Source organism: Castanea sativa, chromosome 8, assembly GCF_040712315.1.
Source record: "Castanea sativa cultivar Marrone di Chiusa Pesio chromosome 8, ASM4071231v1".
Taxonomy (NCBI): Eukaryota; Viridiplantae; Streptophyta; class Magnoliopsida; order Fagales; family Fagaceae; genus Castanea; species Castanea sativa.
The window spans coordinates 40,010,548-40,028,892 of record NC_134020.1 but is presented as its reverse complement, the minus strand read 5'-3'; the positions used below and the strand labels follow the sequence as shown (position 1 = coordinate 40,028,892).

Below are 18,345 nucleotides of genomic sequence, written 5' to 3'. Positions count from 1 at the left end.
CAGAATTAAAAATCACAAAGAACAAGAATTCACCTTCTCAGCCTTAGCTATGGTTTTGGCAGATTTTCCATATACTTCTTCTTGAATGACAAGTTGACCCTTCAGTTTTTTATATTGCAAAACCTGCTTATATATGTTAGGACATATGAGATTGAATGTTAAGAACATATGTCAACATTTTATGCATTAGCTAATCCTTTGACAAAACGCACTTTACTTGTAATTGGGTAGATCTAGGATGTGTTTAATGCTTCAAGAAATAAGGTTTCAAGTTCAAGTGTTAAAACCGTACAAGTCTGTTCAAGAAACAAGTGAAGAAGTGATGTTCATTAAAATTCGACAGCTAGCATCTAACGAGGTTTAAAAGAGCTGTTTAAGCCCAAGGCTCGACAGCTCTCTTTTTAGTTGTTTAAAAGAGCTTTTCAGTTCTTTTTTTCATCAAATCCATGAATGTATGTTTGGGTTTTCTTTTCTTACAACCCTAAACATATATAAGAATTATTTTAAGGGCCGTATCAGGTTGCACAGAAAAGAGCACAATTGCACAAGAGTATAATTCCTTAAGTGTGATCAGAAACCTAGTTTGCCAAAGTTCTTGAAGAAGCTGCTGTGTTTGTACACCGTAGGCTTTTGTGACCAAGCAACTTCGTGATCTTCATCAGTTGATGAACAGAAGAACTTTGCAGCCAACATCCTTCTCAAGTTGGTGATAAAGTCGTGTACTGGGATCCGCGCAGCTATTGGTTAGTCACGTACTGGAAGCAATGCAATACAAGGAGAGATTGTTACTATAGAACAAGTCCAATTGGATATTGGGGTAAGGGTTCAACTGTAGGTTGGTATAAGGTACTGAGATTTCTTTACCTGTAACCGCTTGTTTTGATAATAGTGGATTCTCGGGAGTGGTGACCTTAAAATCACCTGATGGGGTTTTTGCCGTGTAGGTTTTCCCCACTCGTAAACAGATCACTGTGTCATTTAATTTCCGCTACATATTTAGTTAATTGGTGATTTGTTTGTTCTGCCACACTTGTTTCATGTAATTAAACCTAATTAATTCACTTGGCTAATTAATTAGTTAATTTATCACAAAAGGTCCATACATTTTTGGCTTATTAATATAGATATTTATAATGCAATGAAAAAAACCATGTCTAGAAATCTGAATCCTCTATGCCACACCTCCAAATTAGCACCATCACTCTAAGATGCTTCTTTATTTTCTCATTTCTTTCATCAGTAGTAATCTCTTGCAAAGCTAAAATCTTTCCCATCAAATTTCTTATTCTGAAAGGACGATAGAAAATATAAGTATATATACTATATACATACATACATCTAGCCTTGGTACGATGACAAATGCCTTCCACCAAAAATGACAAGTGGTAGGTTTAAATTCGGCAATGATCAGTCTCTTTGAGGGGAAAAAAAAATGATGATAAAAATCATAAAATTGTCTTCCAAATCACCTTTTTCAAACCTCACAAAAGTGAGAGCTTTGAGTTTTAGTATGACTTTATTTATTTATTTATTTATTTTTTATGGAGAACTTGAAGTATATGCAACACCTACATGTTCCAATGGAGGCATAATCTTTCCAACAGTATTAATTGCAAGAGTGTGTTATAACTACTTGCTTGTACCTTGTAACTTAACTGATATCTCTTAAAATATTTCAAATCTCCTAACTCCAACTATGAAATTATTAAAAATAAGAAAGGTTAAACATCATAACTTAGGGCCAACAATATTAACTAATAACTATTGCCAAACTAAAAAAAGTTCAAACTTTTAAACCAAAATTAAATAAATGTCTTTTGTTATGTCTCAACACGTACTTTTAGATTTTAGTAAAATAATTCATAACTTTAATCATTTTAATTAATTTTTAATTTGCACTATTTGTTTTTGTTTTTGAGAATAAGATGTATCACTAATTGAAAGAACCAATAAGATAAGAAATTATACTTTGTCAGAATTTTAAAAAGCAAAAACAAAAAGTATTTGAGAGTGCCTGTTTGTTTAGACTCCTTAAAACAGATTGTTTAACCTAATATATTAGCTAAGTGATTACTTAGGTTAATTATTCAGATCTAGGTTAAATAATAATAAATTATATCATGTAAAGTAGGGGAAAGTAAATAATACCACGATATAATGACTTAGGAAAATTAATGAAATGAACCGTTTCAAGGTAAAAATTTTGGAAGGATTTGACCTAGCAATGCTCAAGGTAAAGCAAATCCACTATAAGAGAATCAAAATTTTTACAGTCAGATTTAACCTTAAATTTATTGCTACCCCAAGTAGTAACTTACTGACATGACCACGTGTAAGTTCCGAATCCACGAACTGCTTCTCTTCTTGGACTTACTGCAATACAAGCACCCATGATTGTGACTTTTAGATCTCACTCAAAGGTTTCAAATCACCTTCGCTTGTTGATCTTTGTAGCAGCAACTAGGTTCTACCAATACTTGATTGTAAATCTTGCTTTGGTAGATGCTTGTGTAGTTAGAAGGTACAACACTTCTTAGATCTCACAAGGAGTAACACACAAGTCTTCCAAAGGTTTTCAAAACGTAGCTAAGGTTTCCCTTTTATATGTGGACAAGTTAGATTGACACCCTAAACATTTTCATAGGCTTGGGTCTTGTTTTAAAATTTTGAAGAATTTGATTTCTGCGCTTTTCGATTGGTCAAATATAATTTTCAATCAATTAAGCTTGGCAGATTCTGACTCTTCTATTCTGCAGTTAGCTCGAACTTGAAACTTGAAACTTGAAACTTGAAACACATATCTTTGAGCAATACCTAACACATAGACTAGACATGTTTTGTATGAGTTGGCAAACCGAGAAAAATACAAAAATAAAATTCTAAACATTTAATTTTAAATCTTTAGAACCTAACAGAGAGAAAAAAAAAAAAAAACCATTGAATCATTGTCGGTCACCTTCACTTGAATCCACCATATTTTCTCCACTATTCACAGTTTATGTCACATTAAAGTTGTAGTCCTAGATTTGGTTGGTTATAATAAGAGAACTATTTAAAATTATTTTATATACACTATGGCATTGTTGAAATTATAGAAAAAGAAAAGGCATTTCAAGTAATTGTGCTGTAAACCCAACTTGTGTTAGTCTGGATGCACCAAACCCAACCAATTCCTAATCGTGTAGGCCCAAGTGGCCCAACTGTCTATCAATTTACACCAAAATGAAAATCATTGGGCCTTTTGGGTTTATCCACATAACTAGAGAAGAAGCATACAGATTCATCAAAGATTAACTAGAAAAGAGTCATCACATTAACAAAAGCCTAAGGCAAATTTGATCAAACAGATTAATGTATGTTCAATTAATTTAGCGAGCACGTATCCAATCCATAAAGAAAAGGAAAAACAAATTTTGGATCATTGATTGTGGCTAAATATTTTTCATTTCGAAGGATTTAATGATTCTCAAAAAAAGAAAAAGAAAAAAAGAAAAAGAGCAGATTCATCATCGTTCATTTCCTTTTTAACTATTTCTATTTAGGATTTTTTTATTTGATAATAGTAATAAATATGATAAAATAACACATAGAATATATAAAAATTAATGGCTTGAATAATGTATCAACGGCCAATATCCATCCAAGCATTTATTTATTTATATTCCAAGGCATCTCTCTCTCTCTCTCACACACACACATTAGAAAAAGAAAAGAAATATAAATAATTGAGAATAAGACAGTGGATTTAGGTATGGATTATATCAATCTCATGAGTAGGAAGAAGAGTTCAAAATTGTGATATGCATTCCTTTTTCTAAGGAAAACGCTAAAGATACTCTAAGTTTTATTATATGAGGTTTATAAATTTATATGACAACAATCATGTTTGATGAATTTCCATATGTTCATGTAATTTGTGGGGTTATATTTGTATTGGGTTGGTGAGGTGAAGCTGTCAAAGTGCACAGACTGAAGTTTGCTGTTGAAGAATTTCAATCCTACAAACTTCATAGTAAGAGGTGAACTGAGGCATGAAAATTAAGTTTGAAAAAATATTTAAACCATGTTTTTGACCCTCTCTCTTACAACACATTGGGGGAGCAAACTTCAAAGAACCTAAGAAAATTCTGTTACTTTTTATCTGTAGTTCACCTCACTTTATATGATCCCATTTCCCACAATTTTACACACCTAATTCCCACTTGAAGAGCTAGAGAGAATTCATAAACTCTAGAGCTTAAACTCTCATCAATCTCCACAACTTATCCCTTTCTCAAGAGCCAAAAGGGAGGGGATTAAATCAATTACACAAAAATCAACCTTCAGAGTTATTGTGTTGATTAGAACTTGTAGGGGCTGGAGTGCGTTGCTTGCTTCAGTTTGGAAGGCTTTGTATATAATACGCATTGCAACTATTTTCTCTAGTGGATCATTTGGTGTTGTGAAATCCCAGAGAGGTTTTTCAACCTAGTATTTAGATTTTCCTCTTTGTCAACACTTCGGTGTGTTGTGGGTGTGATTAGTTTTATGTTTATCTTTGTATGTTAATGTCAATTGGTTAATCACTTAGAAAATTGCGCTTTAAATTATTCAAATTGCTAAAAAGCAACATTAGCTGTAAAACTTAGAGTCAAAACAACTTGAGTGTGTGCTATAAACTCAGTTTTAAAAACTGTACCAGACTGGCCAATTCAACCAGCTAAACTGAGAATCAGACCTAGAACTGGTCCAATCTAAACTAGCACAAAACCGGTCAAGAATCGGGTTAATCTGAAAATCGGTATTTTTCGGTTCTTTGACCTGTTCGATTTTTAAAACCATAGCTACAAACTCTAAATATCGGTGAAAAGTCCAACTCTCTATCAAACTCACCAAACAAAAGCAAATCCAACCTTTGTTAAACACTTCCATTTAATAAAATAAATAAAAAAACTCCAAGGTAAAATCAATCAATAAGAAAAGACACAATCATAGGAATAGTTTGAATCATTGCATATATATTTTTTTTAGCAGCGACACAGTTCATTCTTAATGGCTTAGACTCTAGAAGCATTCTCTCAACTTCCCAGAGGTGGAACCTTATAACCTGCAAAAATTAGATTACAACATTAAAAATTTAGTTTAAAAAAAAAAGCATTCTTTTCCAAAAAAAAAAAAAAAGAAAGAAAGAAAAAGAAACATAATAACATTAAATGAATACAATTATACAAAATTATAAATTATCAATAATAATTAATAAAAAATATAAAAATGTGAATAATACTTCAAAAATGGAAAATTCTTGGTTGTGGCAACTGGCAAATTGGCATTAACAAGAACATTATCTAGAATAAATATAATTAATTAAGGGTCAGTTTGGTAAAACATTTTTTGATAAAAGATGCAATTTTAAACATAAACACAAAGATCTAGCAATTAGTATCAAAATACAAAAGCAACCTTAAACCCAAATATTTGAGATTGGCTATAAATTCTCAACAGATTAGTTCAGAGCAACTTTAAACTAGAAAGCATGTTTTGCAAAAACGAAACATTAATTATAATTCTATAGGGTAATTAAGGAGTCTTACTTCCACATTGTGTTCCAGGTTCGAGTGGCCCACCGCAATACTGAACGACGTAAACAAAATCGTCCATGTTGTAAATTTTTTCAATATCCTTGGAAATACCCTTGCATATGCATGGAACTGTAAGTTCATTCACTGCCTGGCAACAAAAACCGGAGGGTTCAACATATCTGGGCCTGCCCTTACCTTGCACACATCTAGTCAAGAAACTTGTTGTATCAATAGCTTGACATTCCCTTGCATATACCTCACGAATATTGATATCCCACAAGACAATGATGGTTAAGACTGTCAAGGCCAGGCATCGAATGGTTGGAGCTGCCATCTCTGTCTCTCTTTCTCTCTAACTTTTGGTGCTGGTTTAAGAAGTACTATGATAGAGTGGTATATATTTGGGTGAACACATCGTGTGAATGAATTTAAGGGCTAGCAACAAATTTTGTTGCAGTGTGTTTGGATGCAATGCATTGCAAAATTATGGCAATACATTAAATATTTCAGAATATATAGAAGTCTGGAATCTTTCCCTTCCAAATAAAGGAAGATCAAAATTTAATGTAGATGAAGCTCAAGTTTGACCGGGGAGATATTGGTGGGAAAAAGAGTAATATCATTGCAACAAATTATTTTACAACATTTTTATAAATTGTTAATGTGATCAGTTTCTTATTGGTTTTCATCTAAGTCCATCATTAACATCTCTGTTTTATTTACTAATAAATACTCATCACATCAACAGTTTATAAAGTTTTTTTGTAAAAATGTTTGTCTCTAGCTTTATTCGGGAAAAAAAAAATGTAATTCAACTATAAATTAAAATCGATAACAACTTACCATTTATGACTTATTACAAAGGAAAATGCTAACTAGTGTCCTAAGGGCATTGATTTAGGATCTAATTTTAGAACTATTTTATTGAGAGGATGATAAAATAATAAATTTTATTAACAGCTTTTTATAATTCCCATAAAAGTGGTGTTCAAACTTTCCTATAGTGATTTATTAACAATTATTCTAAGGGCATCCGATGACCCTATTATATGAAAGTGTTGTGAAAATGTTGCGAACATGACACTTCTCTTTTATTTGTAGAGTTCAGTTAAGTGGTGTTCTTAGGAGAATTCTTAATAAACTAATTTAGGAAAATTTTGACACAACTTTCATAGAAAGTATAAAGAGTAATGCTATAGTCACACATTATTTTAACATCATTTTTACAAACTGTTGTTGTGACCAACTTCTTATTGGTTCTCATCTGAATCTACCAATAATATTGCTTTTTTTTATTTACCAATAATCACTCACTACATTAGCAGTTTATGAAATTTTTTGTAAAAAAGTTTGTATTTTTATAATTTTCCAAGTATAAAAAACCGTAAAAAAAAATTAATTATTTTTTTCTTAATATTTTCCTATAAAAAGTTTCTAAAAATATTTCCAAAACTAAAAACCTTATAGCATCCATTAAATTATCCCTTACTTGTACAATATGGTCACATGGATCGTGTAATTAATGTTGTCAAAGTTTTGTATGAATATTTTTTTTTTGAGAAACATTTTTATATGATTGATGATAATATATATAGACATTTTTATTTGGGATAATTCCATAGTTGGGAAAGGGGATATAAATAAGGGACGGCTTCCATAAAAACACTAAGCGATGCCAAATGAGTTGCAAAGCTCTTGGTGAATCTATAATAGATTATTGTTTAACTATGTGTTGGATAGATTAATGCTTGGAATCTTATGGATAAACTTTGAAGTCTTTTATTTTTGAATTAATCCGAAGGCAAAACCCAATTTGGTTGCCAGGAGCAGTATAATTAAGTGACTATATATTATCTCTTTTATGTGTCAAACATATTTCAAAAAGTTATAAACTGTGTTCTCCATGCAATAATTTGTTCTTCATGAAATATTGTACATATGGGTATTTATATATTTCTATCATTTAATATAAAAAAATGTGTAGTTATATGTAACAAGTGTGTAACAAATGTGTATAGTAGAGCTTAAAATTGAATTCATTGTTAATGACTTTTGGGCTAAATGTTATTTCTTAGTGTTTCAATAGAGACGTCTAGGGTTTTGTATTCTTCCCCTCACTTCAAATGTATTCAAATATATATATATGTATATATATATATATATATACACTAGTCGCTAACTCGTGCGATGCACGGTAAAATTACTGATAATGTAACATAAAGAAACATTGAGTTATTTTCTTAATGTATCTTAGCATCCAAATGTGGTATATAACCTCTAAGCTAAATAGAAACAAAAGAAGATAAAATTAGATGAGTATAAGGAATCAAAGTACATATTGAGGCCTTTTATCTAACACCTAGCATATATAATCTTTTGTTGTTACATTTGATCAAGATAAATAGCCATTTGTTCTTCCTGACATAATCATTTTGTAAGAAAAAGGAAAAAAGAAAACTCAAAGCATGACAAAGATGCAATGGAAGAATTATGCATTAGCATTGTTAAAAGCATATAATATGTGCAGCAATTTAGTATTTGAATTAATAATAAAATGAAGTGTATTTTTCTAAATATTATCTAAAGCATATTTTCAATAGTATACATTTTGCGGGAAACGGTGTTAAATACTGAAACTTATATTGGTGAAACCTAAAGTCACAATTGTTCGGTGTTGCTTAAAGTAAATGTGGCATAAATTTATGAAGCCATGTGGCGCAATGAGAATCAGTCAACAAAAAGTCAAACATTTTGACTATTAGTTATTATATATATAGCCTATTCTATACTAGTCTCTAAGCACGAGCGTGAGCGCGTGCTCAGAGGCTCTTCTATTTTTTGGGTAAGGGTTAATTTTGAGCATTTATTATAATTTGAGATTACTTTATTTTCCAATCACCAAAAAAATCTAGGAGTGTGATGAAAAAGTTAAGATATCACAAAATCTAGCAGGTGAAATAATTTTTTCATCACACCTCTAGATTTTTTTGGTGATTGGAAAATAAAGTAATTCCAAATTATAATAAATGCTCAAAATTAACCCTTACCCAAAAAATAGAAGAGCCTTTGAGCACGCGTATGAGCGCGTGCTCAGAGGCTAGTATTCCGTAATTATTATCCATTTTTGCCAATTTTGTGTATGTAGTAATCAACGTGTTATTAATTGGAAGATGATGCTATAATTTAATATTAACCTATAGGGGGAGGAAAAAAAGATGCATTGAATAAATCTTATAAATAGTGCATATAATGAAAACGATAATGAAATCGTAACAATAAAACTACTTACAAAATACATGTGGTGACCTTTACAAAAGCTATTATGAAAAATTGATGGATCAATGTAGAAAAGTGAAATATTTACATTAGGTAAAATTGTAAAATAATTCACTACATCTGAAACATGGAATATGTGAACTTATTAATATTATGCCGGCTACGATGGAGAAGTTGGTGGAGCAATGTTATTTGTTCCACATTCTAATTGCTTTCCAGCAGCATTTGCCATGAACCTATGATACAAAATGTGTGTGTTTGTGTTATTAATAGAGACTTTAAAACGTACACAATAATGATAAGTACAATAAACATGAAGTATAAACTTGTGAAATGAAATATTTGAACTGACCTTGTGATGATATTGCATAGCTCCATGTATGTGAAATGGTCTACTTTAGCTTGGGACTTGAAGAACTATCATTTAACTACCAAAGTTTAAAAAAAAAAAAAAAATTATATCCCAGCTATGTAATTAAGTATTTTTCTTTATTTAAAAAAGTAGATGTGGTAATGATTTGTACCTGCTTTATTATTGCATCGTCCTTCACTCTCATTTTCTGTTTGTCTTTACTGTTTTGAATGTTGAAAATTGCATTGTCCTTAGTTTTTTTTGTTCGTTTCTTTTTTTTTTTCTCATGGATATCGGAAACCACATTGTCCTTGATTTTAATTCTCCGTTTGTCTCTGTTGGCATGAGTGTTAGAGATGACATTGTCCTTCATTTTTCCTTTGACTTTATTCTTATGGATGTTGGAAATCTCATTGCTCTTGACATTGATTTGTTGTTTGTCTTTGTTCTTGGAACTTCAAAATGAAGAAAAAAAATTGTTTGTAAATTAAGATTATCAATTTGTTATTTTCCTATTTTAAAAAATAGCGTAACAAACCTTTCCAATTTTTGTGACTCTAAAACTCGTTTCACCTCTTTCCAAAGCTCTTTCTTGTCAACTTGAATAGTGAATCCTCAACCAGGTGAATAAATTTCCAATTTGCAAACCTAACCCATACGCAGCATGACATTTTTAATATTAATTTTTATTAATCAATAGAAAGGGATGCTGATTAAAGATATCATTAAAAAGAAATATACCTTGTTATCAATGGCCTCCATGTTTAATATTGATTGATCATCCTTCCAATTCTCCCAATGAGCAGTAGGAACAACATGCACTCCATTATTTAGCATAGTGGACTCGATCCTCACATTTGAGCTGGGCATCGTTCCTGTTACCAATTATGAACCATTAAAATTTGTAAATTATTAAAATAAATCTATATGTAAGACTGTTCTTTCCAATTGTTAATTAATACCTATGATGAAGGGAACAAAACATCTTTATACACAATATTTCTTGTGTGACCACCTTCCTCCTTAGGTATTGTTCCTTTTTGCACCAATATTTTTGTGGTGGATTGGGAGACTCCCATTGATAACGCCACATATAATTGGCCATGACTAAAAACATGATCAAGAAGATAAATTCCAATAGTTGGAATTGTCTGACCTTGCGCTTTGTTTATTGTAATTGCAAAGCTTAAACGTATTGGAAATTGTCGTCTGATCATTACAAATGGCAGGTGTACACTTTTGGTTGTCTTCAAAGAGATTCTTGGCAAGAAAACACATGTACCCACATATTGTCCAGTCAAAATTTCAGTGTCAATTACGTTGTTAAAACATCCACGGCATATCAATCTTGTACCATTACATAATCCAGCTTTTGGATCTATATGCGCAACAACATAATTGGAGCACCCTTTTTCAGCCTTAATATATGTGGTGGTAAACCCCCTGGAGATATAGAATTTAGGAATTCTTGTTGATATAGATTTTGCGTATCTCCTTCAACCTCATCAAAAGATTGTAACGTAAACTCATCTCCTGGGAATCGAGAAATTATCTTTGTATTAAGTTGTTCAACATCATCATTTATAGGTGTTAGCAAAGCCCTATCAACCATATATCTTGCATCATTGGCATGTTCTTGCAAACTTGGAAAAACTTGATCAATCAAGTTGTATATAGAATGCTGACCCTCCCATTGCATTGCCATTGAAGGGGGTAGTTTAATCAAATCATCCATTATAAATGGTTCGTTCCCATCACCGATGCGTTGTATATACTCAGCAAACTCTTCATCTTTGACAGACCTCATATTCTGCTTCAAATGTAACACTTTGACGTCTTTCCATAATGGGGAATTCACTATACATGCATCAATCATTTCTGCCTTTGTACCCTTTGGAACAACTGGAAGTACTTGACGAAAAACTCCTCCCAAAATTAGCACATTCCCACCAAAAGGTAAATTTACTTCCATAATATCTTTAAATGTTCTATCTAAAGATTCAAGTGCACGTCGATTTACCATTGGGGCTTCATCCCAAATAATTATGGTGGCACATCTAATAAGTTCAGCTAAGTCTGATTGTTTACTTATTGAGCAAGTAGATGAAGCACTGGGAGTTAAAGGAATCTTAAACCTGGAATGCGCTGTTCTTCCACTAGGAAGTAATGTTGCTGCTATGCCAGATGTAGCTATGGCAATTGCAATGTGATCGGTTTTTCTCAAGGTTGCCAATATTGTGTGATACAAAAATGTTTTCCCAGTTCCTCCAGGCCCATTGATGAAGAATATCATGCTTTCCTTATGATCAATAACTGTCATGATTGTCTGATATGCAACTCTCTGGTCATTATTCAACTTCTCAATTAAAGTGAATTCTTCATCTACATTAGGAATAGTTAGCTCATCTTGTATGAGTCTTGGTACAGTTGAATCATTGTCACATTCTCCAGTTGAAATCGGCAAATCATACTCCATGATGTGCTTTCCATGTTGCAAGAGCAACGCCTCTAAATCATTGAGAAGTTTATTTGTACGACGTGTCTCTATTGTAATAGATGTTGATGGGTAATCTTCTACCATATATGGGTAGAACTCATTCCACAATTCTCTTACTCCAGTTGGTAGACAAAATACCAATATTGTTGCAAACAATTTTCTTAAAGCTGACGGCATTCGAATGTCTCTTGCCTCAAGTAGACACTGTCGTATGTTGTTATCATTCTCTAGTAAACTTTTGTTCAGCTACTTGCTTAAAAGTTGGATACGTTATCCCATTGACAGTCAATAAATCATCAAATCGTATTGGCCCCTTCACATGATTAAGAAGAACATGCAGATTGAACTTCTCTCCATCAAATGGTGAAACAGTATATACCCTGCCCACTACTTTTTTATAAGATCTTCTTCGTGTCCATGTTTTGTTTTTATAATCCCAACAATAATGCTCAGGAAACTCTCTATATAGATAATTTTGTGCATCATGATCAATCGTATTTATATAAAAAAATTCAGTGAGCATTGTCTTTTTACTTCGCTCCAAAACATTAGCAATAGGCTCATGTGGTCTAAAGCGTACCTGTTATCTATCTGGAAGATGAATTTGCAAACGAAAAACAGCAGGGTACATTCGATACATAGGAAAAACAAATATCTTCCAACATGCCTCTGGAGCACATACCCATCTTGCATCAATGTACTGCTGAACCTCATCATAATTTGGGTCTGGTCTAACTTCCATAAAGACACGATCTGGACCTTTATACACATATTTATATAAGTATTTTACACTTTTGATACTGCAACATATTTCAACATTAATATGGCAATTATATTTCAACAGTAACCAAGGATTATATGGAACAACCCAAGTGTTATCTACCATAATACTGCAATGATCATTCAACGGCACGGGAGTATTAGTATCAAATCGTTTGTAAATAGGATATGAGTCATTGCCTTGGTAGGTTTCTGGCGAGAAAGGCTTTGGGTATCCTTTTTTACATTGCCCATTTTTCATACACGATGATCTTGGATTTTGTATCCCGCGAGGACCAAGCATCATATGCTTTAATACAGCTTTATGTAACTGAGGTTGTTCTTCTTTACACGGTATTTCTGCTTTAACAACCCGATCGTAGTCCTCTGGATTATGCAGTTTATCATCTTCATTGAGAATTATAAGCATGTGTGCATGTGGTAAACCCCTTTTTTGGAACTCAAAGACCTGCACATATACAATAACTCTTCCGAGAACCCCCTTAACCACGATATCATCTTTCAATTCTTCAAATTTTGATTTGAAAACTCTTGCAAGCAAGTTTGGACGATCTTGAGTAGTTTGTGTAGGTAAAAGCTCATTTTGGATTTCTTCCCATCCTGGATTGCACGTCATTGTGATGAATAAATCTGGCTTTCCAAACTTTTGAACCAATGACATAGCATCTTGAAATTGTTGGATCAGTTCATGTGGGCTTCCCACAAATGATGATGGTAAAATGGTTCTATGTTCAACATTTCCTAAATATAAGATGACAAAGTTCGGCCATTAATAAATATTGATGCAAATTCACCATTAATGAAGTAATGTAAATTTCAAGTGTGAAGTTTACATTACCAGTATCACTCTCCTTCGTGGAGAGCATCTTGTTGGCCTTGGTACAGATCCGCCCTAATAGAATCTTGATTGTGCTCAAACCACCTAAGTTTGTGTGTTTCAATTTTGACATAATTATCAACAACATACTGTTGTGAAAGGCGTCCTCCATACTAGATCATTGATAGATCATCGAGGCGAATCTTTGACAATAGTAAAAATAGATTTAGGTTCAGTTATTTCATAGTGTAAGCGGTATTTTGAAGTAATAGGTTGAAAATAATAAAACTGTTACCTAAAGGACATATGCATAATAATCGCGACATGACACTTTATTTCTATTAGTGTCGCGTGTGTTGATATCCAATCCATATGTTCCAAATGGAAAATGTATTGGGTACTGCAATGGATCATAATATCCTGCTGTATATTGAACATATCAAATTACCACCAAACGTTTGAACCAAAATTTCTCTGCCACTTAAACGCCCAACTTCTTCATCTCCTACAATAATAGCTGCCACTTGGGAAGCGCTAGGAAGGCAATATTAAGGTTGGTTTAGAGGTTGTTCTTTAATGAGGAGTTTACATTGATGTAAATTTGGTGTTCGAGATAGTTGACGAAATCTCTCCACAAATGGGCTCTGCATGTCTAAGATCCTTTGAATAAGTCGCACAACATCTTCATGAGCTTCTACAGATTGAGACATTCTGCGTTGTATTTCAAGATTGGTGTCGTAGATATACAACTGTATATGCCGCACACTTAAAGGTGTATGTGGTAAAAGACTACCGATTCTATGATAGATGGCATCTTGGGCAATGTATATATTCCTCGACTATTTGAGGCCATGCTTTCATCCACGTGCACAACCATTGAGGTAAATGCAAACATGTTGTTGTAAAACCGTATATATTGCCTGAAATGTCTGCCTCGTGGTGTTTGCTCACAAATGAGCTCCATAAATTCAAGGCAAATTGGTATGTTGGGTAAGGATATTTTTCCATCCTTGCAACACACCGAGGATGTCTCTCGATGGAACAAACAGGCATTACAAAATCGACATGTCTTTGGTTGTGGTAGTTGGTACCTAATGGTCTCTCTACCTTCTTTAAAATCTTTGGCACAATTGTATCTGCCTTGCATACAAGTTGTTACATGTGCAGTACCATCAAATGTGTTGTCAACACCTAATTTTATTTTTAAGGAAAAAATTAGAGATAAAGAGTGCAATGATAGTTGTAAAAGACAATATTAAAAATTGTATGAAATATTATGTCATGAAATAAGCAAAATATTAGTAATGTTTCAAATATGCAACATCTAAACAAATAATAAAATTGAATAATAACAAACATGTAAATTGAAATAAAAATGGTGACATTGAGTAACAAACCTTGTTCTCTGTAGCCATCCCCATGATTTTGATCATTTATATTTTCAACTTCTTCAGTTCTTTCCACATTTGCAATGTAATTATAAAAAATGCTAATTTAAAAAAAAAAAAATTATAATGGTGCAAAGTTTAGAAATATTTATATGACTTGGTCCAGCCTCAAAGTCATTTGGCATTATAGTTGGATATATTGGAGGTAAACCTGAAGTGAGCACATCAAAATGAATAACCTCAGAATCATCAACTATCATAATCTCATCACATCAATGTTTAAGTGAAACAAAGAAATTAACTAAAAACAAAAATATAAATACATCAAAACAAAACTAAATACAACAAAACACAATAAAAGCAAAGTACTCCCCCTAGCCAAAATACATATACTCCCCCTATGTACATTAAACTACTCCCCCTTTTTGTTACGTATTGCCAAAAGCAACGTCAGTCCTTAAAGGGTGGATGTGGTAGAAAAGAACTCCTATAATCAGAGAAGTCAACTCTCAAAGATGCAACCTCAATCAAGAGCTCATTAAGCAACTGTCCCTGAGTAGGCTGAGTCGTCATGATAGACTGCATCATAGCTCGAAGTGACAATGGATGAGCTAGTAAAGGATCAACATCCTTAGCATGACCAGCAGGATCCACAGCAACAGTCGAATCCGCATAAGTCTCCTCAGAAACAACTTGTTTACTTATAGTAAACTCCTGACCACGAATCCAAGTAATCAAGTAATGACCACCGATGACCTCAGAATAGATAGAAAGATTAGAGTAAAACTCTCTAATCAAGTTAGCAAGAAGAGTTTTAGACACCTCACACAATGAAACCTAGTTCCTAGCCACAAAAGTTCTATGTATGGAAGGATCTAACTCACCTAGAACTATCTCCCTTTCACCCCAAATTGACCTAAACTTGTTCAAGGTCTCATAGGTTTCCTCACATTTTTCAGTGAAAAACCTAACACCTACAGCAGAACCAGATGAAGAGGAAGACCCAAGGTTCCTTTTGGCTATAGTTTTAAATTTCCCACTAGGTTTAGGAGCCATGTCTAAGAGTAGAAAAAGGAAAAACAAAAACAAAAACCAAGGATAGACTGCATAAGAAGGATTAGAGACAAGATAACATGCAAATTTAAAAACTATATGATGCATGACATTTAATCTTACATGATGCATGATCTAATGTTCTTAAACAGTCCAAAATCATCACAATTTGCAAAATTGACAAGGTGAATTTAAGAATTATAGAAAATTCCCAATTTTGAAGAACCTAATTCTAAAAAAAAAAATCCTTATATTGATCATTTGAACAACACAACATGTATAAAACAAGCCATAATTACTCAATTGATCAACAACATTAGTCAATTTCACTCAATTTTGACAAATTTCACAAAATCCCCAAATTCTCAAGAACTTAGAACCCTAATTTCGAAATTTCCAATAAAACTTAAATTTTTTTAAATTAAAGCATGTGAATCATGTTTAAATGATGCATGAACAAAAACCCATGATTTAGAATTGAACAAAAACCCAATTTTCATCAAAACCCCCAAATCTTCTAATGTTCGAAAATCCTTAAAAATTCATGGAAAATGCATGTAAACATGTAAAATGATGAAAAAGAAAGGGTATAAAGGTCTTACCTAGTATAGATGAAGAAAAACTTGGAAGCTTTGACCACAATAAAGATAATTTTTTTTTTTTTTCGGATGAGTAATTGAGAGAGGAATCGAAGAGATAGACAAAAATATGTTTTGAAAAAGTCAAACCTGATTCCCTTTTATTTTAAAATTTTGAAATCTAATTGGTCCAGAGGAATCGAAAATAAAAGGAAAACAGGCTTGATCAGTCTAGAGGAATCGGGAAGGAATCGAGGCAACTTGAGACTTTTAAAAGAAAATCCAAATTTTCTCCTTCACATTTCGATTGATTGAACAATAGACTCGATCGATCGAATTTCAAAGAGACAAAAAATTTTGAAAATTCTGGAAAAGTTTTTGCAGAAACATTTGAAAAACCGTTTTTATGATTTGTCATGTATGATTATGACTTCAAATGATCTTCAAAACCATATTTTTCAAAAAGCAATTCAACTTGATCAATTTCCTCGCTCTTCTCTTTTCTCACACCCCAGAGATGAATTAAACATATCAAGAAGTTCAATTTTGGTAGGCCACAATAACTTAACACATGTACCAAATTTAACAAATTTTTGCTTGTGGTGTATGCAACTAGCAAATGTATGAGATACTCACAAGGTAATATATAAACAAAAAATAAACACACTTTCTACGTTATTTATCACATAAGTTTGAAAGTGACTATCACCTAAAGAGTTACATCATATAACTCTTACATCTCCTAGAAAACATGCTTGCAATCATACAAAATTTTTTTATCAAATTTGATTTTTCTTTTTCTTTTGAGCATATTTTTCTTTATTTTTCTTTTTGCTTCTTTTAATTAATGTACAATAACACCTTAAGAATTTTGCTGTGCAATTGCTACACCTTACTGAGCATAGCTTTTGTAATTTGCACACAAGTGTTCATGATTGGCGAGTAATAGTGATGAGATGATTATTTATGCCTTTCTCCTAAGATTTTTTAGTCATTACAATCAAAAGTATGTGACTTCAAAATCAAGAGCATGTGTTTAAAAATCATAAACAACCCACACAATATAAGCACTACATAGCACAAACTAGTAAAGTGCAGAAAAATAAAGCTCATCAAAGTTAAACAAGGTACACAGAAATGAAATGTAAATTTCATAGGCCAACCTCAATTACACATCTTGAAGATGCATAATACAAAAACCTTTTTTCTTTCTTTCTAATTTTCTATTTTTTATTTTTATTTTTTTAAAAAACAAAGCAAACTTAGAATGCAATGTATGACCATTTATAACCTGAAGTAACCTTAAGTAAAAGATATAATGGTTAGAAAAGGCAATTATAACCTTAAGTAAAAGAAAACCATTTAAAAGACTTACCAATGCAAGGTCCCTCTTCAAACTAAGGAACACTTCATGTCTCTTTATGGACCTGAGATCGGCCATGTCCCCAGGCAGCAAAAGGGCTTGCTTCACGGCATTAGCCACATACCCGGCCTTCCCATGCTGGAAGTCCTTTATATAGGCATTTGTTAGAAGGGGAGCTCTGTCCAACACCAAGGGGGGTTCCAGGCTGGTACCTTACTTGGGGGTCATGCCCCCTTTCCACCATGGATCCTTTGCTTGAGGACCTTGTATGAGCACTTTTAGCCGCTTTGGCTCCCTTTTGGGGCTCAGCTTCCTTGGAATGAAGGCCATTTCCTTCCTCCACCGCCTCCTTGCCTTTCTGATCCCTTTTCCACTTCTTGTTAGCAGGATCAGGTTGGGAAGCCTAAGTAGAGGGAGGGGTGGGAGGCTTGGTCTAGATTGCCTTTTTGGGCACATTGCCTCTTGCATAAGATTCCAATAGGTCTAGAAGGCCTGATATGCTTTTGTGTTGTAGTACCATGGCATCAGGAACACTTGAAGCTTCCTAGATGTGGCTTACTTGGGCTAGGGGAAGGTTTCTAGGTTCCATAGCTGGAACTTCTAGGGATTGAGGTTGGTTAAAGACCTAAAGTCGTCCTCGGAGTCTGAGACTTCAACTACTTTTTCTTGTTCCTCTTCCTTGA

At 33.0% G+C, this 18,345-nt stretch overlaps 2 protein-coding genes across 2 annotated transcripts; both read right to left on the bottom strand.

Annotated features, from left to right (window-relative positions):
- Positions 1-10,564: 10,564 nt before the first annotated feature.
- On the bottom strand, positions 10,565-11,860 carry LOC142606323 (ATP-dependent DNA helicase PIF1-like). The gene has a single exon (XM_075777690.1). It carries the CDS (start codon positions 11,858-11,860, stop codon positions 10,565-10,567), a length of 1,296 nt encoding a protein of 431 aa, XP_075633805.1.
- A 406-nt stretch (positions 11,861-12,266) lies between these two features.
- Positions 12,267-13,079, bottom strand: LOC142606322 (uncharacterized). The gene has a single exon (XM_075777688.1). The coding sequence runs from the start codon at positions 13,077-13,079 to the stop codon at positions 12,267-12,269; it is 813 nt and encodes a 270-aa protein (XP_075633803.1).
- Between the last annotated feature and the right edge of the window lie 5,266 nt (positions 13,080-18,345).

Coding starts and splice junctions, on each gene's coding strand:
- LOC142606323 (XM_075777690.1), bottom strand. CDS start 11,860: ATGCCGTCAGCTTTAAGAAAATTGTTTGCAACAATATTGGTATTTTGT.
- LOC142606322 (XM_075777688.1), bottom strand. CDS start 13,079: ATGACGTGCAATCCAGGATGGGAAGAAATCCAAAATGAGCTTTTACCT.